The sequence below is a fragment of the Hypanus sabinus genome, chromosome X2 (genome assembly GCF_030144855.1).
Source record: "Hypanus sabinus isolate sHypSab1 chromosome X2, sHypSab1.hap1, whole genome shotgun sequence".
Taxonomy (NCBI): domain Eukaryota; kingdom Metazoa; phylum Chordata; class Chondrichthyes; order Myliobatiformes; family Dasyatidae; genus Hypanus; species Hypanus sabinus.
In genome coordinates this window covers 13,083,506-13,105,779 of record NC_082739.1, presented here as the reverse complement: position 1 = coordinate 13,105,779, position 22,274 = coordinate 13,083,506, and the positions used below count along the sequence as shown (strand labels likewise).

The window sequence follows — 22,274 nt, the reverse complement described above, 5'->3', positions numbered from 1 at the left end:
TTTATATTTCACATTTCAAACATTCGCAGTGTTGCTCAGTGTTCTGGTTTTAGGTGGTACGGTGGTAAATTTTAGTTACACCCTGGGATGTTTTACTACGTTATGGGTGTTATAATAATGCAAATCACTTGTCTAGCGTCTGCATATCATTCTGCGGCAAATGTATTTCTGTTACACCAGAAACATGGCTTTTGCTGGATATATTTGCGGAGGCTCGTTAAGGTTCCAGTGGGTGGGGCTTGGCTGTTTTCCAGCGCCTCGCCTCACTCCTGAGCTGCTGCCTCTCTCAATCTCTCATTCTTCTTCCTAAGCTCTAGGTGGAAACATGTCTTCAGCGGTCAAACCGGGGCGAGCATCAGTTAGCGGCAGCTTCTGCCTGACCCTGCTGATATTCATCCTTCCAATCCCAGGTAAGAGATGTCGAGAGAGGGGCCAGCCCGCCTCAGGCTCCGCTGCGGGAGCGGAGAACCCTCCCTAGTTCCAGGTGTCTATTGATAGCGGGTCCGCACCGTTTGTACATGGCACAGAAACGGGCTCAAACCATTTAGATCAGTAGAAAAGGAATTGCAAGAATTCGTGGAATTTTATAAGGAAAATATTGGTAGTTTGCACAGAGTGAATTTTGTGCTTGATTTGTTTTGATGTTTAGATTTGCAATGGGAAATGTTGATGGGAACCTGTAGTTAGAGCTTGTACTGATATAGGAGATGGGAATAGTCCTAGGAAAGGGGCTACTGTTTCGGGAGCGTTGCCTAAATCTCGGGACATCCAGCATCAAAATTCCTGCGGGATCGGCGCAGCAGACGGGTGTTGCAACTTCTCCGCACAGTACCGCGGTTTTTAAAAATGCGGAATCCGAGGTGTGCGGCAATCCGCGTCTTCTAGGGAAGATCCCTGCCAGGAAAGTGGAGCCGTGATTCTGCGGGACGTGAGTGGCGAGAGCAAAGCGGGAGGCAGGGGACTCTACTGACCGAGATAAGAAGTCACGGGGGTCCTTGAAAACGTGCTGGAGGCAAGGAAATGTGAGAATGAGTCAAAGCTTTAAGATATCTAATGAGGAAAAATAGCAAGCGGGCAGAAACCATTCTATTTCGGGAGTTTCGGAGTTCGCAAAATCTTTTATAAAATCGCCGCCAGGCAGTATAATTGGAATATTCACCTGGAAAAACTTGTATCTGTTTTACGTATAACTTCCACCAAGATTATTTAGGAATTATCCCGGTGCTAAGTGTGTGCATGCAAATTAAGAATGTTTAAAATCTATTAATAAATTCTCAAACACAAATGCTTCGCTCAACTCTGTAGACTATCCAGTTTGTGATAAAGTGCAGGAGACAGTGGGTCAGATGCTCAGATGAATTATCTGTGGATGTAAAGCAGCCAGAGGAACTGAGTTTAAAAATCTATAGCATCTTTACCAATTGTTGTTGTTTATTATTATTTCAGGACCTAGGCGTTGATTGTTTTCGTACAGACAGATCTCTTGAGCTTTAGAGTGTAGGGAGTCTTAAATCTGGCGGTAGCCACTCCCTAGAGTGAGAATGGTTTTGTTAGACTATATGTGATTTCATACTGCTCAGTGATTAAGCAGATATTTTATGATCCATTAATCTCCCTTTCTATTAATGGTATGGGTTCAACTAATTTGGGATGATGTACAGTAAAGTTGGTCTTTACCAGAATGTTGAATGTCATTCAGCCCCACCCCAGAACCTAAACTCTGTGGGCATTCATTAGCTCTTACATGTTAGAGGAATGCATGCAGATTAAGTCTGTTTTCATCTCTCTGAGACTTTATTTTTAAACTTTACTAGCAATTTGTTCTTTCCTAATTTATTCTTCTGTATTTTAAGTTTGAATGCTACTTGTTCTAATACCCCTCTGTACTAATTCTTGTGTTAGTTGTACTACTTGGTTGAGATATCATTTCCATTGTGTGCTTAGTCCATGAAAACGTTCTAATTTTAATTCAGGAGACATTTCTTGATTTCTAAAATTATTACCAATGTACCCATTTTCAGTGCAACAAGTCATTTTTCTCCATTTTTGAATCAAAGCATTTTTCTGAACGGCATGATAATCTCTTCAGTCGTCTTGATGTGGTCCCAAAGTGGCCGTCTTTGATTCAGGCTTCAAACAATAATCCCCCCCACCCCCAATTCGGTGAAGTGAGCCAGCCTGTTAGCCTCTCCCCAATGCTAATAAGCGGTGCTCGCTCTTTCCACCAGGGGTCATGTTTCAGGTTTTTGAGAACAGGACAACTACCTCGCCCAGACCAATGCAGCATTGTCTCCCAGTTTGTGCCAAATCAAGCACAAGATGGTACTTCTTATCTCGTGCTTAACTGCTTAAACATTAGGCTATGCATGATTGTCCCTCCTTTGAACTCTTTCAGAGCAGTACAGCACAGCACAGGTCCTTTAGCCCACCATGTTGTACCAAACTAATTAAAACAATAATTCCAAATTAATATAATCCCTCTCCCCCCACATTGATAATACCCTCATCCCCCACCTTCTCTGTTTGTCTATCTTTAAACATTCATGCTGTCTGCCTCCACCATCACCCCAGGCAGTGCATTCCAGACATCCACCGCTCTCTGTGTAAAAACACACCTTCTTTGAACTTTTTCCCCTCTCACCTTTATTTCATGCCCTCTGGTATTAGACATCCCAGCCCTGGGAAGATGACACCGGCTGTCTATATGCCTCATATTGTAAACTTCTATCACATCTCCCCTCAGCCTCCGCTGCTCTCAAAAACCACTTCAGCTTGTCAGACCTGTCCCCAAACCAGGCAGCATCCTGGCAAAACTCCTCTGCTCCCTCTCCCATGCCTCCGCATCCCTTCCATAAAGAACACAATATTCTAATGTGTCCTAACTAATGTGGTGCTGAGTTTTGAGCTCTGTGTGAGCCAGCCGTCCCGGTTCTTGCTCCACCATTTGGCTGTCCGTTTAAGCACAGGTAATAAGCAAAGGCAGTTCAGAAGTGAAGTCAGGGAAGAGATTGTCCAGCCATACTGGCTTTGGGTAGAGAACAGCCAGCCCTGGCCTCACCTTTACACTCTTGACAACTAAATCAGAAAGTAAGCAAGCTCTGTTGCAGCAACTGCTTTGATGTAAACCAACATTTGGGACAGGACTGCCAAAGTAAGAAGCCCTCAGTGAACAAGCCCTGCTCAGAGCTTACAAACTAATATATGATTTGAAAGCAGGTCAACGAGACACAACCACACAGACTGAGATAAATGGGCTCAATGCTTATGTTTCTAGATCTGGGCCCTGCTGACCAGACCAGCATTGATTGGCCATCCTAGCTCTCCTGAGAAGGTGGTAGGTGGGGCACAGCTGACTCAATGAAAGTCAGAACTGTGAACCACATCAAGGACTAGTTTCTGTGCAAATTGTTGTAAACTGTTCAATACCTTTGGCTGTAGATTTCTGTAGAGTACAGGAGAACAAGAAGCAAAGAAGGAGAAAATGTAAATGTAATGAATCTCGGGGTAAAAGAAAATCAAGGTTAATGGAAATTGTGTACAACAATTTGACAACAAAAGCATAACTGGTATGAATCCTAAATTACCACAGAAGGAGAATGTTGGAAAGTTCTGGATTATATAGTGTAGCTGACGTGAACCACTGGGAAAATGCTACTTGTGTCACTCCTATGACAATGTTCATTTGGAGGAAGCAATTAAAAATGGAAGTTTTCAGGTTGTAAGAAGATCTATTTAGAAGCCAAAAATATATTTAAAAAGTTTGAGGATATGGCTGTATCTTCACCCAATGAAAGAATGCTTTAATTTCTTATAAAGAAGCATACATTGAAATTGTTTTCTAGAAGTATGCTCAAAGTTATCAAAAGATTAATACTTTTATCACTCAGCCAAGGGTTGCCAGCACTCAAGGGTGTGACTTTTTTTGGTTCTAAGCCAGTTTTGAACACTTGCCTATCGCCCTCCACCCCACCCCAATTTCCATCCTTATAACTACGCAGCAGCAGTCCGTGATTAGTCTGACTTCCCTGTGTACAGTATTCTGTTTTAGAATGGTGTTTAAAGCATATCTTCATGTCATGCTGATTCAGACCTAGTGCAGTGGTTAAATAGTTAGAATGACAATGACCTTCATCTTTATAAGGAGAGCAGTCCTGACAGACATCTGGAGCTGCAGAATGTGAGATGTGTTTGCTACTGTTAAATAAATCTGTTTTCCAACTGCATTTTTTCTTGGGGCTGGATGTAGGAGAATACTACGGGATTCCCATGCACATTCTTCATCTCCAGACTCCCAGCCATCTCTGTCCTAAGGCTCCTTGGGTGGTGTGTTTCAGCCCTACTCTCTTGTATCATCACTAAAGTACTGCTTCTTGCATTTTATGTTTCTGACTGCACGCTCTCCCTAACTCTGGACATAAGTTCCACAATTATTTGATGATCAACCTGAATGTGAATCTCTTCTAACTGACTAATGGTTCATTTTAAATAGTGCAGGTATAGGAATGTCCTTGCTGTTAAGACTAACTTTGCCTGGTTCACACCTTGTGTTAATGATATAGTTTCACAAGGAGCTTGCAGATAAACAGAGACTGATGTCACCTCTGCATGGACACCTTGCTATCCCAGGTGCCCCAAATGTGGGATGAATGCTGTTGGTTGCCATTTGCGAGTATGTAAGCTCGATAGCAGTTAATGAAAAAAAACTGCCACATGACTGAATTTATACCTTGCTGAATGCAAGTCTCACTTTTATTCATGGCCTTGTCTTGTGCTGCAATGAGGCCACCCTCAGAGTGGAAGGGCAATATCTTATATTCTGTCCAGGTTAGCCTCCAACCTGCTGGCATGAATATTAATGTCTCCTACTAGTAAAAAATTTTCCCTCCTCCTCCTCTCTTCTGTTCCTCACTCTGGCCATTTACCTCTTCTCACCTGCCTATCACTTCCCCCTGGGTTCTCTCCTCCCTCCCTTTCTCCTTTCCTGTCAGATTCCTTCTTCTTCAGCCCTTTATCTCTCCCACCCCACTCGACTTCTCCTATTACCTTCCAGCCTCCTTCCCTTCCCCTTAATTCTGGCATCTTCCCCCTTCCTTTCCAGTCCTGATGAAGGGCTCAGCCCAAAACTCATGAGCCCTAACTCATATCAGCATACCTCAACTCTGTTTTATCCCCCTGGTTCAGTCCCAACCTACCTACATCTGTGACACCTCACATGTTCTTGATCTTTTCAAGGATTTCAGTTTCCTTGGCCCTCATCATCTTATTTTTAAGATGGATGTCCAGTCCCTGTACACCTCCATCCTCCACCAGGAAGGCCTCAAAGCTCTCTGTTTCTTTCTGGACACCTGACCCAACCACAGAACACTACAGCACAGTACAGGCCCTTCAGCCCTCCATGTTGTGCTGACCCATACAATCCCTAAAAAAAAGTACTAAACCCACACTACCCCATAATCCTCCATTTTTCTTTCATCCATGTGCCTGTCAAGAGGCTCTTAAATACCCCTCATGTTTTAGCCTCCACCACCATCCCTGGCAAGTCATTCCAGGCAGTCACAACCCTCTGTGTAAAAAAACTTACCCCTGATGTCTCCCCTGAACTCCCCCCCCCCCTTAATTTTGTACATATGCCCTCTGGTGTTTGCTATTCATGCCCTGGGAAACAGGTACTGGCTATCCACCCTATCTATGCCTCTCAAAATCTTGTAGACCTCTATCAAGTCCCCTGTCATTCTTCTATGCTCCAAAGAGAAAAGTCCCAGCTCTACTAACCTTGCTTCATATGACTTGTTCTCCAAACCAGGCAACATCCTGGTAAATCTGCTCTGCACCCTCTCCATAGCTTCCACATCCTTCCTATAATGAGGTGACCAGAATTGAACACAATACTCTTTAAGTGCGGTCTCACCAGAGATTTGTAGAGTTGCAGCATGACCTCTCTACTCTTGAACTCAATCCCTCTGTTAATGAAGCATAGCAACCCATAGGCCTTCTTAACTACCCTATCAACCTGTGCAGCGACCTTGAGGGATGTATGGATTTGAACCCCAAGGTCCATTTGTTCATCCACACTCTTAAGTAACTGACCATTAATCCTGTACTCAGTCTTCTGGTTTGTCCTTGCAAAATGCATCACCTCACACTTGTCCAGATTGAACTCCATCTGCCATTATTCTGCCCAACTCTGCAGCCTGCTTATATCCTCTTGTAACCTTCGACAAATTACAGCTCCATCCACAACTCCTCCAATCTTCGTGTCATCCGCAAACTTACTCACCCATCCTTCTGCCTCTCCAGGTCATTTATAAAAATCACAAATGGCAGGGGTCCCAGGAGAGATCCCTGTGGCACTCCACTAGTCACCGACCTCCAGGCAGAATACTTCCCTTCCACAACCACCCTCTGCTTTCTTCCTTTAAGCCAGTTTTTTATCCGAACAGCCAAGGTTCCACTTATCCCATGCCTCTTGAGTTTCTGAATGAGTCTCTCATGAGGGACCTTGTCAAATGCTTTGCTAAAGTCCATGTAGATCACATCCACTGCCCTACCCTCATCAATTTCTTTTGTTACTTCCTTTTGTTACCCAGTTCCCTTCCACCACCATTCTCCTCCGCCTAGCAGAACTTGACCTCGCTCTTAATAATTTCTCCTTTGACTCCTCCCACTTCCTTCAAACAAAAGGGGTGGTCATGGGCACTCGCATTGGTCCCAGCTATGCCTGCCTGTCCGTTGGCTACGTGGAACAGTCTATGTCCCAAGCCTACACTGGTGATTGTCCCACGCTTTTTCTACGCTACATTGACGACTGCATTGGTGTTGCTTCTTGCGTGTTGAATTTGTCGATTTCATCCACTTGGCCTCCAATTCCACCCTGCCCTCAAATTCACCTCGTCCATTTCCAACATCTCCCTTCCATGACCTCACTGTTTCTATCTCCAGAGACAGCTTACCCACCGATATCTATTACAAACCCACAGACTCTCACAGCTACCTGGACTACACCTCGTCCCACTGTGTTACTTGTAAAAATGCCATCTCCTACTCTCAATTCTTCTGTCTCCACTGCATCTGCTCTCAGGATGAGGCTTTTCATTCCAGAATGAAGGAGATGTCCTCCTCCTTCAAAGAAAGGGCCTTCCCTTCCTCCACCATCAATGCTGCTCTCACCCGCATGTCTTCATTTCACACACGTCTGCTCTTACCCCATTCTCCCGCCACCCTATTAGGGAGGGTTCCTCTTGTCCTCACCTACCACCCCACCAGTTGCCGCGTCCAGCACGTAATTCTCCAAAACCTCCGCCACCTCCAAAGGGATCCCACCACCAAGCACATCTTTCTCCCCCCCACCACTTTCTGCTTTCCTCCGCGACTCCCTTGTCCATGCATCGCTCCCCACTAATACCCCTCTGGGCACTTGCACTTGCACTTACCCTTGCAAGTGGAACAAGTGCTACACCTGCCCCTACACCTCTTCCCTCACCACCATCCAGGGTCCTAAACAGTCCTTCCAGGTGAGGCAACACTTCACCTGTGAGTCTGTGGGGGTCATATACTGTGTTCAGTGCTCCCGGTGTGGCCTCCTGTATATCGGTGGAGACCCGACATAGATTGGGAGACCTCTTTGCCGAGCACCTACACTCCGTCCGCCAGAACAAGCGGGATCTCCCAATGGCCACCCATTTCAATTCCACTTCCCATTCCCATTCCGATATGTCCATCCATGGCCTCCTCCACCACCGGGATAAGGCGACACTTAGGTTGGAGGAGCAACTCCTTATATTCCTTTTGGGTCGCCTCCAACCTGATGGCATGAACATCGGTTTCTCAAACATCCAGTAATGCCCCCACCTCACACCCCCCTTCACCATATCCCATTCCCTTTTCCCGCTCTCACCTTATCTCTTTGCCCGCCCATCGCCTCCCTCTGGTGCTCCTCCCTTTTTCTTTCCATGGCCTTCTGTCTCTTTCATCAATCAACTTCCCAGCTCTTTACTTCAATCCTCTCCCTCCAAGTTTCACCTATCACCTGGCATTTCTCTCTCCCCTCCACCCACCTTTTAAATCTACTCCTCAGCTTTTACCTCCAGTCCTGCCAAAGGGTTTCGGCCCGAAATATCAACTATACTTTTTTCCATAGGTGCTGCCTAACCTGCTGAGTTCCTCCAGCATTTTGTGTATGTTACAAGTCTCACTAGTTATAGAATAAATGCAAACCAAATGAATTTGCATTATAGCACCAGAAATCAAGCCCGATTACTATTATCAGTATTGTCATTCTGTACAAATTGTTTACTGTTGGACTCCGGAAGTTGAAATTATATGAACCTCAATACCTTTGGTGCTCAGTACAATCTCAAGATTATTTTCATCTTTTTATCCCTTTGGGAAGCTGGTATGGAAATGTCCTTCTCATTAAACATATCTCTACTCACTTATCATCTTAGCAGGATGGATGGCAAAGCCACACAACTGTTTTGGCAGAATTTTGACAGCATGTGTCATTCACTGATATCTTCAACCTCTCACTCCGGCAGTGTGTAGTACCCACCTGCTTCTTGGGCTTCAATCATACCGCTGCCCAAGAAGAACGTAGTAACTTGCCGCAACGACTATCGCCCAGTGACACTTACACCCACGGTGCTGAAGTGTTTTGAAAGGCTGGTATTGAAACATATCTGCTCCTGCCTGAGAGGTGTCTTGGATCCACTCCAATTTGCCTACCCGAGCAACAGGTCCACAGCAGATGCCATCTCATTGGCTCTTCTGGATAGCAAAGATGTGTATATCAGGATGCTCTTTATTGATTACAACTCAACATTTAACACCATCATCCCCTCAAAACTAATCAGCAAACTCCAAGACCTGGGCCTCAATACCCTCTTGTGCAATTGGATCCTGGATTTCCTCACTTGTTGACCCCAGTCAGTTTGAATTGGCAAAAACATCTCCTCCACAATCTCCATCAGTACAGGTGACCACGAGGCTGTGTGCTTTGCCCCCTGCTCGACTCCCTTTACATCTATGACTGTGAGGCTAAGCACAGCTCCAACGCCATATACAAGTTTGCTGATAACACCACTGTCATCAAAGGGGTTGATGAATCAGTGCAGGAGGGAGATTGGAAATTTGCCCGAGTGGTGTAATAACAACAAATTCTCACTCAATGTTAGCAAGACCAAGGAACTGATTGAAGACTTCAGTAGAGGGAAACCAGAGGTCCATGAACCAGTCCTCAACGAAGGATCGGAGTAGAGAGGGTCAGTAACTTTAAACTCCTGAGTGTTACTATCTCAGAGGAACTATTATATAAAGCACCTCTACTTCCTCAGGAGTCTCTGCAGATTCAGCATGGCATTAGAAACTTTGACAAGCTTCTCTTGATATGTAGCGGAGAGTGTATTGATTGGCTATATCACAGCCTGATATGGAGACACCAGTGCCTTTGAGTGACAAATACTACAAATGGTAGCAGATTTGGCCTAGTACTTCATTGAGCACATCTACATGAAACACTGTCATAGGAAAACTGCATCCATCATCAGAAATCCCCACCACCCAGGCAACGCTCTGGTTTTGATGCTGCCGTCAGGTGAAAGGTACAAGAGCCTCAGGACTCGCACCACCTGGTTCTAGAACAGTTACTACCCCTCAACCATCAATGTTCTTGAACAAAAGGGGATAACTACACTCATTTGTTGAGATGTTCCCTCAACCAATAATCTCACTTTAAGGACTTCCTTATCGTGTTCTCATTATTTATTGCTGTTTATTTATATTTGCACAGTTTGTTGTCTTCTGCATTCTGGTTGATCTTTCATTGACCCTGTTATAGTTACTATTCTATAGATTTGCTGAGTATGCCTGCAGGAAGAAGGATTTCAGAGTTGTATATGGTGACGTGTATGTACTCTGAAAATAAAGTTTACTTTAAACTTTGAACTTTTAGTCATTGGACCATGACCCTAGATGAATGGTGAAGATATTTATATACTAATGCATCTTAGCAATTGAATGTGTTAGTTTAAATGTATGTAACGTGATATGTTTTCTAGCCTCAAGAACTAACATATTCTCCATTTTACCTGGCATAATTCCATGTAACACCCACCATTGTAAATTGCTACTGGATCAGTGCCTATGAAGAACCGGGTGGAGAATGTCTCAGGCTAAATCCATACAGAGCCATGGGCGACGTGTTCATTGCATCTGTCTGGGCAAGACTGAAGGCCAGGTGTTGGAGGTGAAAGAGTATTTCACTCTTTAATCTCCCTTGAAATCTATTTTCAAAGAAAAATCTAAATAAAGCACATTGCGAACTCTTGGAGCAAGTGCGGATAATCCTTTGTATACATGCAAAGTGTAACATGAGCCATTTCTGGAGTCATAGAAAGTTTTCAAGCAAACCTTTGATGTCAGTTACATAGAACAATGCAGCGCAGTACAGGCACTGGCTGTCCACTCTATCGGTGCCTCCTCTCTTATACACCTCTATCAAGTCACTTCTCATCCTCCTTTGTTCCAAAGAGAAAAGCCCTAGAGATCAGAACTGAACACAATACTCCAAGTGTGATCTAACCAGAGTTTTAAAGAGCAGCAACATTACCTCCTGGCTCTTGAACTCAGACCCCCAACTAATTACAGCCAATACACACAAGCCTTCTTAACTACACTCTCAATTTGCAATTTTGAGAAATCTGGACGTGGATCTCAAGATCTCTATGTTCCTCCACACTGCTAAGAATCCTGTCACTAACTTGTACTCTGCCTTCAAATTCAACCTTCCAAAATGTATCATTTCACATTTTCCTGGATTGAACACCAACTACCACTTCTTAGCCCAGCTCTGTGCCCTATCAATGTCCTGTTGTAACCTATGACAACCTTCTACACAATCCACAACACCACCAACCTTTGTGTCATCTGAAAACTTACTAACCTGCCCTTCCTCTTCCTCATTTATAAAAATCACAAACAGCAGAGGTTCCAGAACTGATCCCTGTGGAACACCACTAGTCACTGATCTACAGGCAGAATATTCTCCATTTACTATCACCTTCTGCCTTCTATGGATAAGCCAATTCTGAATCCATACAATAAGCTTTTCCTGGATCCCATGCCTCCTAACTTTTTGAATGCCTTACTAAATCCATGGATACCACATCCTGTCTCTAAGAATCTTCTTCAATAGTTTGTGCACTACCAATTTAAAACTCACAAGCCTATAATTCCCAAGATTATTCCTGTTACCTTTCTTCAGCAAAGGAATAGCGTTTGCCACTTCCAATCTTCAGGTACTCCTGTGGCCAGTAAGGATGAAAAATCAGTACAGCAATCTGTTCCTTTGGTTCCCGTAGTAACCTGGGACAAATTATGTGACCGCCCTCCAGCCAAACAATCGGATGGATACCAAATAGCATGGCGGTTAGCTCAGGGTGTCAGAGTTCAAAGTTGAATCCTGGCATCCTTTGTAAGGAGTCTCTGCACAGTGGAATGCATGGGCTTTCTCCGGGTGTTCTGATTTCCTTCGACAGTCCAAAGACATAGCAGCTAGGCTGGTTATTCATTGTAAATTGTCTACGATTTGGTTAGGTTTTAATCAGTCACGGGTTGCTGGGTGATGCAGTTCAAAGGGCAGGAAGGGCCTTTTCCACACCTGTATCTCTGGATAAATGAATAAATATTCCGTTTGGCCCTGGGGACTTATCTATCCAAATGTTTCAGTACATTCTCACTCTTAACGTCGACATATTAGTCTGTTCTATGCAGTCCTCTTGTTTATCACTGGTGAATACTGAAGCAAAGTCCTCATTAATGACATTCCCTACTTCCTCCGACTCCAGGTACATGTTTCCTCCTTTATCCCTGATTGGTCCTACCCTCACTCTAGTCATTCTTCTGTTCTTCACAAATGTGCAAAATGCCTTGGAGTTTTCATTAAATCTACTTGCCAATGTCTTCCCATGTCACCTTCTCACTCTCAGAGGCCCCTTCTTAAACTCCTTCCTGGCTACCTTTCGACTGTCAAGAGCCTTGTCTAATCCTTGCTTCCTAAATCTTTCTTTCTCCCTCTTGACTATGCTTTAAGTATGCTTCCTTCTCCCCATTGTCGACTATGGTTCCTTCACTCTACCATCCTTTCCCTGCCTCGTCAGGAAAAACCTATCCAGAACCTCATGCAAGTGTTCCCTGAACAACCTCCTTATTTCTGTTTCACATAACCCTGAGTGCATCTGTTCCCAGTATATTCTTGCAAGTTCTTGCCTAATCAAATCATAAATTGCCCTCCCCCTATGAAGTACTTTCCCATACTGTCTGCTCCTTTCCCTACCCAAGGCTACAGTAAAGGTCAGGAAGTTGTGATCACTGCCTCTAAAATGCTATCCCACTGAAAGATCTGTCAACAGACCCGGTCCATTGCTGAGCACCAGATACAATATGGCCATCTCTTATTGTCGAATCCTTCCTGGACACACCTAACAAATTCTGCCCCATCCAAACTTTGCAACAAGGAGGTGCCAATCAATACTCGGGAAGTTCCCCCATGACAACAACCCTGCTACTTTTTTTGCACCTTGCAACATCTGTCTCCCAATTTTCTCCTTGGTGTCTCTGTTACTACTGTGGGACTATAGAACACTGCCAGTGGAGTGAGTGGTTGCTCCTTTCTTGTTTCTGACTTCCACCCATACTGACTCAGTTGACAAGCCCTCCATGACATCCTCCCTTTCTGCAGATGTGACACTATCCCATCACGGACATTTACACTACACGCTGCATCCGCAAAGGAAACAGCATTATGAAGGACTCCATGCACCCCTCATACAATCTCTTCTCCCTCCTGCCGTCTGGGAAAAGGCACCGAAGCATTCGGGCTCTCATGACCAGACTATGTAACAGTTTCTTCCCCCAAGCTATCAGACTCCTCAATACATGAAGCCTGGACTGACACCTTGCCCTATTGTCCTGTTTATTATTTATTGTAATGCCTGCACTGTTTTTGTGCACCTTATGCAGTCCAGTGTAGGTCTGTAGACTAGTATAGCTTTCTCTGTGTTTTTTTTATTACGTAGTTCAATCTAGTTTTTTGTACTGAGTCATGTAAACCATGGTCCTGAAAAACGTTGTCTCATTTTTACTATGCACTGTACCAGCAATTATGGTCGAAATGACAATAAAAGTTGACTGGACTTGATATTAAATGTAATTTTGATTCTGATTCTGACACTTCAAGCCATTCAACTGGCTGCATTTATGTTCTACTTGTTCTGAAAATGACAAACAAACTAAAATTATATTTCCAATTATTTTTTAATCCATTTTATTAAAAGTAATTTGCAGTTTTGAGCAAACCCTATCTGTTGTATTCCCATCATTTCCATGACATGTCCCTGGGTTGCTTTCCATTAAAAAAAAGGAACTGTCTGGGAGCCAGTTTTGAGAAATATTCTCAGTACAGAGTAAGTTTTTTTAGAACATTGAAATCCATTTGTTCTATTCTAGCATTTTCATTTAATCCCAATATAAATAGAATTTGACCATGAGCAGAAATATTGTAACATAAGGCTTTCATGCCTACTTTCTCATTCTTTGCCACTCCTTTCTCCTTTCCTTTGCATCATTCCAAGGCACGTGTTATGTTATAGTGAGCGTGTCTTCTGAGGACAGGTTGAGCGAGCTAGTGCCTTTCTCTTTGGAGCAGGAGGATGAGAGGTGTCTTCATAGAGGTGTATAAGATAAGAGAGATCGAGTGGATAGCCAGAGACGACTTTGTAGGCTAATAAGAGGGGTATAATTTTAATATGTATGGAGGAAAGTGTGGGAGCGTAGCAGAAGTAAATTTTTACATAGAGCGGTGGCTGTATGAAACGCCCTGCCAGAAGTACAGGTAGAGGCAGATATATTAGCCATGTTTAGGCACATGAATGATAGGAAAATGGAGGACGATGTAGGTGGGAAGGGTTAGATTGATCTTAGAGTAGGTTAAAAGTTCAGCACAACATTGCCAGCTGAAGGGTCTATACTGTGCTGTCATGTTCCATGCAATATTTATTATGGGCAGTGCCAAGCTCCAATGAAAATTTTCCATGTACTATATCAAAATCAGGTGGAAGTTTGGCATCCTGCACCCTTGTGGGTATTGTACCTTTGGTTAGGCTGGTGTAAGTATTATTGAAGTCACAACGTTGCTGAAACTCTTGTTTAAAAACTCATTATGTCAAAGCACAAACGTTTCTTGACCTGCTATGGAGAAGTTGTTTGGTTTTGGATCTGACGCTATCCAACAGGATTGTAAAGATGCTTGAGGGACTGAGTAACGTATTGGCTTTTGGCCATTCTTTTTGACAACAAAGCTGTACCAAAAATGTCTATCGCATTGCCAGAATGGTTGCTGCTTTTATGTTATGATCTGGCTATGATGGAAACTGACATAAATCACAATGTGTTTTGATTGTTCAGTCCCTCTCTCATCGTTTATCATTTTAAAAATGCTGCTATTATCTTTTGTTATGATATAGAAACTAAAATTGAGGAACTAACATATTTGGCATTGGCTGTTAAAGGATGAGTCTGACTTTAAGCTCAGTTCCTCCGTGAAGAATTAAATCATATGATTGACTTTTACCCGAGTTGTAGCAATAATCTGTAATTGCATGCTCGACTTGTTTGTAGCTTAGTTCTATGCTGAGTTCCAATTATTTATTTTCTCCCTCATTTTCTGCACAAAGAAACAAAAACACATTTATGATTTCAAGCTACTGTTACTTCAAACCTCTTTACAACATGCTTTTCATCCAGATATAAACCATAGTTTTGATTTACCATTTTGCAATTTGTGTATCCATAACCAAGATCCTATGCATCTCTAATACATTACTTTCACAGTCCAAGCTACATGACCTCTTTCTTCTTCCTACCAAAATACACATGGTGACAATTAAATCCACAAAGCTATAATTAGGCCTAACATTTATTTTTAAAAAGAGAAATGAATTACCATTAGCAATGTTACAGATTATTTTTTTAAAAATCACATCTAACTTATCACGTTGTAATTTTGAGTGAGTCCTAGTTCAAAGAGCATGTTTCACACTTCACAACAACATTGTGTCATCTGGGTCTCTGTTTCTTAGAAGGATAAAATTTGAAAAAGGGTTATAAGTTGGACTGGGTACATTGAGGAAGTGACATGGTTTGGCAAGGGAAACAGAAATAGGAATAGACCATTCAGTGAGTTTATGGCAGAACCAAATTTGTCCTCAATGTCCCGCACTCCTCCTATATTGCATAAATCCTTTGTAGTTTAATACTGTATAGGTGATCCAGTAGAATTGATGGTTGTGGCAGATGAAATATATTTCTGGGAAATAGAGTGTTGTATTCTGGTTGGAAGAGGAAGAAGCAGCACTATAGAGGACACAATTCTGAAAAGTGTAAAAGAAATAAAATAGATCAGTGCATATTTGTTGAAAGTGGCAAGTTTCAAAAGTAGTTTAAAAATTACTTCAGGGATCATGGGCTCATAAATGGAGCTGCCTGATGTCACAGTTTTGTGGTCCTAGGATATGCGTCACACTCTCCAGAGTTCTTTGTTCCTTCAGACCAGAACACTCAATGTCCACTCTTTTATTATTTGTGCCTTTGTCTTGTGCTCCTCAATTCTCTGGATTAAATTCCATTTCCAATTTGTCATCTCCTTTATCTCTAACTGCTTTATCAGCATCAACCACATAGATCCTATTTCTTAATGTTTATATCCTCTGTAAACTCTTTTATTGTGCCCCACATAATTTAAGACTAAATTGTTAGTATTTACCATAGAAAACAAGAGATGAACTCTGAGACCCCAATTGTAGATTTCTAGTTAGTTACACTTCTAGAAGGAAAAAGGCCAGTTCTTCAAATGTAGGACAATTTCCTTTGTTAATGTTTAGGTGAAAAAGTCCTTGCCCAAATATTTTGATGTATTGAAAAATCCTTTTGTGTCCTAGTGAACAAAATCAGATTGTGTTTAAGAGTTCATGCTGACAGAGGTTTGAAATGTGTTACAGGGAGAGAGACAGCACTTGGACTACATATAGATCTGGTCTCCACGTTAAAGGAAGGATAGGCAGTGAAGTTTCATTAGAGTGATTCCTGGGATTAAGCGCTTGACATATGAAAGAAAGTTGAACAGGTTATGTCAATGCTCACTGGAATATAGAAGGATGGGATGGCGTTCTTCTGGTTGATTGGGTGGCTGCTGAAAGAGTAGCCTCTGGTTAATAATTATTCAGGGAGTAGACAGAATAAAAAGAATAAACTTAGTGGGGTTATCTGGACCCAGTGGGGCAGAGTTTCAAAATATGGAGCTGCACATTTAAAAAGGTAATGAGTAGGAATTCTCTGGTATTTTTTTATCCTAGAGAGCTGTGGCAGGTGAGTTATGAGATATATTTAAGACCGTGGTTGATTCGAAGCCAATGGCAAGATTAGGCAGGTAATATTGTGGCCATACTGGATCAGCCATGATCTAGTAGAGCAGGTTAGAAAGATCAAATGCCTATTTTTTAATGCTTTTATTTATAGCTGGTATCAGAAGGGATTTATTTACACAAAGAATAATTTAAAGCATGTTTCAAATAAAAAAAAATACACAAGAGATAGTGCCATGCGATGGATGTACTGTAATTTTATTTTGTATTGCAAGGTTGACTATAGTGCTTTGCTGTTTTTAATGTACAGTGCCTATAAAAAGTATTCACCCCGCCCTTGTAAGTTTTCATGTTTTATTCTTTTACAGCATTGAATCACAGTGGATTTAATTCAGCTTTTTTGACACAGATCAACAGAAAAGACTCTTACATGTCAAAGTGAAAACAAATTTCTACAAATTGTTCTAAATTTATTACAATTATTAAACACAAAATAATTGATTGCATAAGTACTTCAATTCAGTATTTAGTAGATGCACCTTTGGTAGCAATTACAGCCTTGAGTCTGTGTGCATAGGTCTCTATCAGTTTTGCACATCTGGACACTGCAATGATTCCCCATTCTTCTTTACAAAACTGCTCAAGCTCTGTCAGATTGCATGGGGATCATGAGTGAACAGCCCTTTTCAAGTCCAGCCACAAATTCTTAATTGGATTCTGACTTGGCCACTCCAGGACATTAACTTTGTTGTTTCTAAAGCCATTCCTGTGTAGCTTTGGCTTTATGTTTGGGGTCAAGGATAATCTTCTCCCAAGCTGCAGTTCGCTTGCAGACTGCGTCAGCTTTTCCTCCAGGATTTCCCTGTATTTTGCTGCATTCATTTTACCCTCCACCTTCACAAGCCTTTCAAAGCCTGCTGCAGTGAAGCACCCCCACAGCATGATACAGCCACAACCACGCTTCAAGGCAAGATGCATGGTGTCATAGCATTTAGTCTGATGGCTAAAAAGTTCAATTTTGGTTTCATCAGACCATAGAACCTTTTTCCAGCTGACTTCAGAGTCTCCCACATGCCTTCTGGCAAACTCTAGCCAAGATTTCATGCGTTTTTTCCCCAAACAGTGGCTTTCTCTTTGCCACTCTCCCATAAAGCTGCGACTGGTGAAACACCCGGGCAACAGTTGTTGTACGTGCAGTCTCTCCCATCTCGGCCACTGAAGCTCGTAACTCCTCCAGAGTTGTCATAGGTCTCTTGGTGGCCTCCCTCACTAGTCCTTTCTTGCACGGTCACTCAGTTTGAGGATGGCCTGCTCTGGGCAGATTTACAGCTGTGCCATATTCTTTCCATTTCTTGATGAATGGTTTAACTGTACTCCGACGGATATTCAGTGACTTGGAAATTTTCTTGTATCCAGCTGCTGACCTGTGCTTTTCAATAACCTTTTCGCGGAGTTGTTTGGAGTGCTCTTTTGTCTTCATGGTGTAGTTTTTGCCAGGAAACTGACTCACCAGCAGTTGGACCTTCCAGACACAGGTGTGTTTTTGCTACAATTAATTGAAACACGGTGACTGCACACAGGTGATCTCCATTTAACTAATTGTGTGACTTCGAAAACCCATTGGCTGCACCAGTGATGCCTTGGTTTCATATTAAAGGGGGGGGGGAATACTTATGCAATCAATTATTTTATATTTGTAATTAATTTAGGTCACTTAGCAGAGACCTGTTTTCACTTTGACACAAAAGAGTCCTTTTCTATTGATCAGTGTCAAAAAAGCCAAATTAAATCCACTGTCATTCAATGTTGTAACACAATAAAACATGACAACTTCCAACAAGGGTGTGAATTCTTTTCATAGGCACTGTATACATGGCTTCTGGTTTGTGGTGCTTCTTTCCACTTGCTTCACTCATTCTGGGAGTACAGAACCTTACAGGTGGCCAACAGTCAGTGACCAGAGAAAAAACTGTCTTGTTTCCAGTGATATTTAACTTCAGCTTCTGTTCTGGAATAGGCTCAGCTGACCGCTCTGATTACTCATATTACACCGCCAGTGTCTAAACTGACTGATCATGGTTACAAAAGCTGACATTTTGCAAATCAGATGAAATCATGCATTAAAGCAGATACTCAGTTCTGTTTAAAATTGTGGACACAATGGCTGAATTGCTGGCCCCTTCCCACATGATACTTAGTCATTGAGTCGATTTGCCTCTGTAATCTCTGTTGAAAGCAGTAGGCAGTAATAATCAAAACTGCTTAGTTTTAAGCAGTGTGAACTGTGCATCTCCCCACCCATTTCATGTTTCACAGACTTTTTTAGGGTTCTAGAAATCAGGGAATTGATGAAAGATATGATTTGACGGATATGAATGGAAATGGTAGGCTTTTAGTGCTCTTGTTAGAGATCTGTTTATTGTCCCTCAAGTGGACGTATACTTAATTGGGTCCTGACGAAGGGTCTCGGCCCGAAACATCGACAGCGCTTCTCCCTATAGATGCTGTCTGACCTGCTGCATTCCACCAGCATTTTGTGTATGTTGCTTGAATTTCCAGCATCTGCAGATTTCCTCGTGTTTGCGATATCAATTTTACTCATTTCCATAGATGCTGCCTGACCTGCTGAGTTGCTCCAGTATTTTGAATACGTTGCTCCTTAACTTTCTTCACTGTTCAAGGCTCTACAGTGTCGGATATTGTAAATAAATGTGAGAGATATGCAGATTTGTGTACAAGGAAGAGTGGTAGGGAGGGAGGGAGGGAATGTGGAGAGTGGTAGGGAGGGAGGGAATGTGGAGAGTGGTAGGGAGGGAGGGAGTGTGGAGAGTGGTAGGGAGAGAGGGAGTGTGGAGAGTGGTAGGGAGGGAGGGAGTGTGGAGAGTGGGGGGAGGGAGTGTGGTACGGAGGGACGGAGTGGGGAGAGTGGTAGGGAGGGACAGTGTGGAGAGTGGTACAGAGGGAGGGAGTGTGGAGAGAGGGAGGGAGGGAGTGTGGAGAGTGGGAGGGAGGGAGGGAGGGAGTGTGGAGAGTGGTAGGTAGGGAGGGAGGGAATGTGGAAAGTGGTAGTGAGAGAGGGAGTGTGGAGAGTGGTAGGGAGGGAGTGTGGAGAGTGGTAGGGAGGGAGTGTGGAGAGTGGTAGGGAGGGAGGGAATGTGGAGAGTGGGAGGGAGGGAGGGAATGTGGAGAGTGGTAGGGAGGGAATGTGGAGAGTGGTAGTGAGGGAGGGAGTGTGGAGAGTAGGAGGGAGGGAGTGTGGAGAGTGGTAGGGAGGGAGGGAGTGTGGAGAGTGGTAGGGAGGGAGTGTGGAGAGTAGGAGGGAGGGGAGGGAGTGTGGAGAGTGGTAGGTTGGGAGTGTGGAGAGTGGTAGGGAGGAAGTGTGGAGAGAGGTAGGAAGGGAGGGAGTGTGGAGAGTGGTAGGGAGGGAGGGAGTGTGGAGAGTGGTAGTGAAGGAGGGGGTGTGGAGAGTGGTAGGGAGAGAGGGGGTGTGGGGAGTGGTAGGGAGGGAGGGAGTGTGGAGAGTGGTAGTGAGGGAGGGAGTGTGGAGAGTGGTAGTGAGGGAGGGAGAGTGGTAGTGAGGGAGGGAGTGTGGAGAGTGAGAGGGGATGGAGTGTGGAGAGTGGTAGGGAGGGAGTGTGGAAAGTGGTATGGAGGGAGGGAGGGAGGGAGTGTGGAGAGTGGTAGGGAGGGAGGGAATGTGGAGAGTGGTAGTGAGGGAGGGAGTGTGGAGAGAGGGAGTGTGGAGAGTAGGAGGGAGGGAGTGTGGAGAGTGGTAGGGAGGGATAGAGTGTGGAGAGTGGTAGGGAGGGAGGGAGTGTGGAGAGTAGGAGGGAGGGAGTGTGGAGAGTGGTAGGGAGGGAGGGAATGTGGAGAGTGGTAGTGAGGGAGGGAGTGTGGAGAGTAGGAGGGAGGGAGTGTGGAGAGTGGTAGGGAGGGAGGGAGTGTGGAGAGTGGTAGGGTGGGAGTGTGGAGAGTGGTAGGGAGGAAGTGTTTAAAGTGGTATGGAGGGGAGGGAGGGAGTGTGGTGAGTGGTAGGGAGGGAGTGTGGAGAGGTGGTAGGGAGGGAGGGAATGTGGAGAGTGGGAGGAGGATGTGGAGAGTGGTAGGGAGGGAGGGAATGTGGAGAGTGGGTAGGGTGGGAGGGAATGTGGAGAGTGGTAGGGTGGGAGTGTGGAGAGTGGTAGGGAGGAAGTGTTTAAAGTGGTATGGAGGGAGGGAGGGAGTGTGGTGAGTGGTAGGGAGGGAGTGTGGAGAGTGGTAGGAGGGAGGGAATGTGGAGAGTGGTAGGGAGGAGTGTGGAGAGTGGTAGGGGAGGAGTGTGGAGAGTGGTATGGAGGGAGGGATGTGGAGAGTGGAGAGGGAGGGAGGAATGTGGAGAGTGGTAGGAGGGAGGGAATGTGAGAGTGTAGTGAGGGAGGGAGTGTGGAGAGTAGGAGGGAGGGAGTGTGGAGAGTGGTAGGGAGGGTAGGGAGGTGTGGAGAAGTGGTAGGGAGGGAGTGTGGGGAGTAGGAGGGAGGGAGGGAGTGTGGAGAGTGGTAGGAGGGAGGGAGGGAATGTGGAGAGTGGGGGAGGGTAGTGTGGGGTGTGGGAGGAGAGGGAGGAGGGAGGGAGTGTGGAGAGTGGTAGGGAGGGAGGGGGTGTGGAGAGTGGTAGTGAAGGAGGGGGTGTGGAGAGTGGTAGGGAGGGAGGGAGAGTGGTAGTGAGGGAGGGAGTGTGGAGAGTGAGAGGGGATGGAGTGTGGAGAGTGGTAGGGAGGGAGGGAATGTGGAGAGTGGTAGTAAGGGAGGGAGTGTGGAGAGAGGGAGTGTGGAGAGTAGGAGGGAGGGAGTGTGGAGAGTGGTAGGGAGGGATAGAGTGTGGAGAGTGGTAGGGAGGGAGTGTGGAGAGTGGTAGTGAGGGAGGGTGTGGAGGTGGTAGGGAGGAGGGAGAGTGGTAGTGAGGGAGGGAGTGTGGAGAGTGAGAGGGATGGGTGTGGAGAGTGGTAGGGAGGGAGTGTGGAAGTGGTATGGAGGGAGGGAGGGAGTGTGGAGGTGGTGGGAGGGAGGGATGTGGAGGTGGTGGTGGGGGTGTGGGAGTGGTAGGGAGGGATGGGTGTGGGGTGGTAGGGGGGGTGTGGAGGTGGTAGTGAGGGTGTGGGAGTGGTGGGGGGAGGGGTGGTGTGGGGAGGGAGTGTGGGTGTGGAGGGGTGGGTGTGGGAGGTGGTTGGGAGGGGTGTGGAGTGGTGTGGTGGGAGGGGGGGTGTGGAGGTGGTGGGTGGGTGGGTGTGGAGGTGGTGTGGGGGGGTGGGGTGGGGTGGGTGTGGGTGGGGGGGGTGTGGGGTGGTGGGTGGGGGGGTGTGGTGGGTGGTGGGTGGGGGGTGGGTGTGGTGGGTGGGTGGGTGTGGGGGTGTGGTGGGGTGGGGGTGTGTGGTGGTGGTGGGTGGGGGTGTGGGGTGGGTTGGGTGGGGGGGGTGTGTGGGGTGGGTGGGTGGGGGTGTGGGGGTGGTTGGGAGGGTGTTGGTGGTGTGGGGGTGGGAGGGTGTGTGGTGGTGGTGGGGGGTGTGTGGGAGTGGTGGGGTGGGGGTGTGGGGTGGTGGGTGGGGAGGGGTGTGGGGGTGGTGGGGTGGGGGGTGTGGGGAGTGGGAGGGAGGGTGGGATGTGGAGAGTGGTAGGGAGGGATGTGGAGAGTGGTAGTGTGGGGGGGAGTGTGGAGTAGGAGGGAGGGAGTGTGGAGGTGGTTGGGAGGGAGGGAGGGAATGTGGAGAGTGGGAGGGTAGGGAGTGTGGAGAGTGGGAGGGAGGAGTGTGGAGAGTGGTAGGGAGGGAGGGAGTGTGGGAGAGTGGTAGTGAAGGAGGGGGTGTGGAGAGTGGTAGGGAGAGAGGGG

At 45.3% G+C, this 22,274-nt stretch overlaps 1 protein-coding gene across 3 annotated transcripts in view; it reads left to right on the top strand.

The window, feature by feature from the left end:
* Positions 1 to 270: 270 nt before the first annotated feature.
* Positions 271 to 22,274, top strand: part of LOC132385156 (cell surface glycoprotein MUC18-like) — a 149,905-nt gene continuing 127,901 nt past the window's right edge. For 2 of the 3 annotated variants that reach the window (XM_059956977.1, XM_059956978.1), the window contains exon 1: positions 271 to 410. In XM_059956977.1, the coding sequence (XP_059812960.1) occupies positions 326 to 410 (85 nt within the window). In that variant the 5' untranslated portion in view covers positions 271 to 325. The remainder of the gene's footprint in view (positions 411 to 22,274) is intronic. The other variant, XM_059956980.1, reaches the window with a different exon arrangement.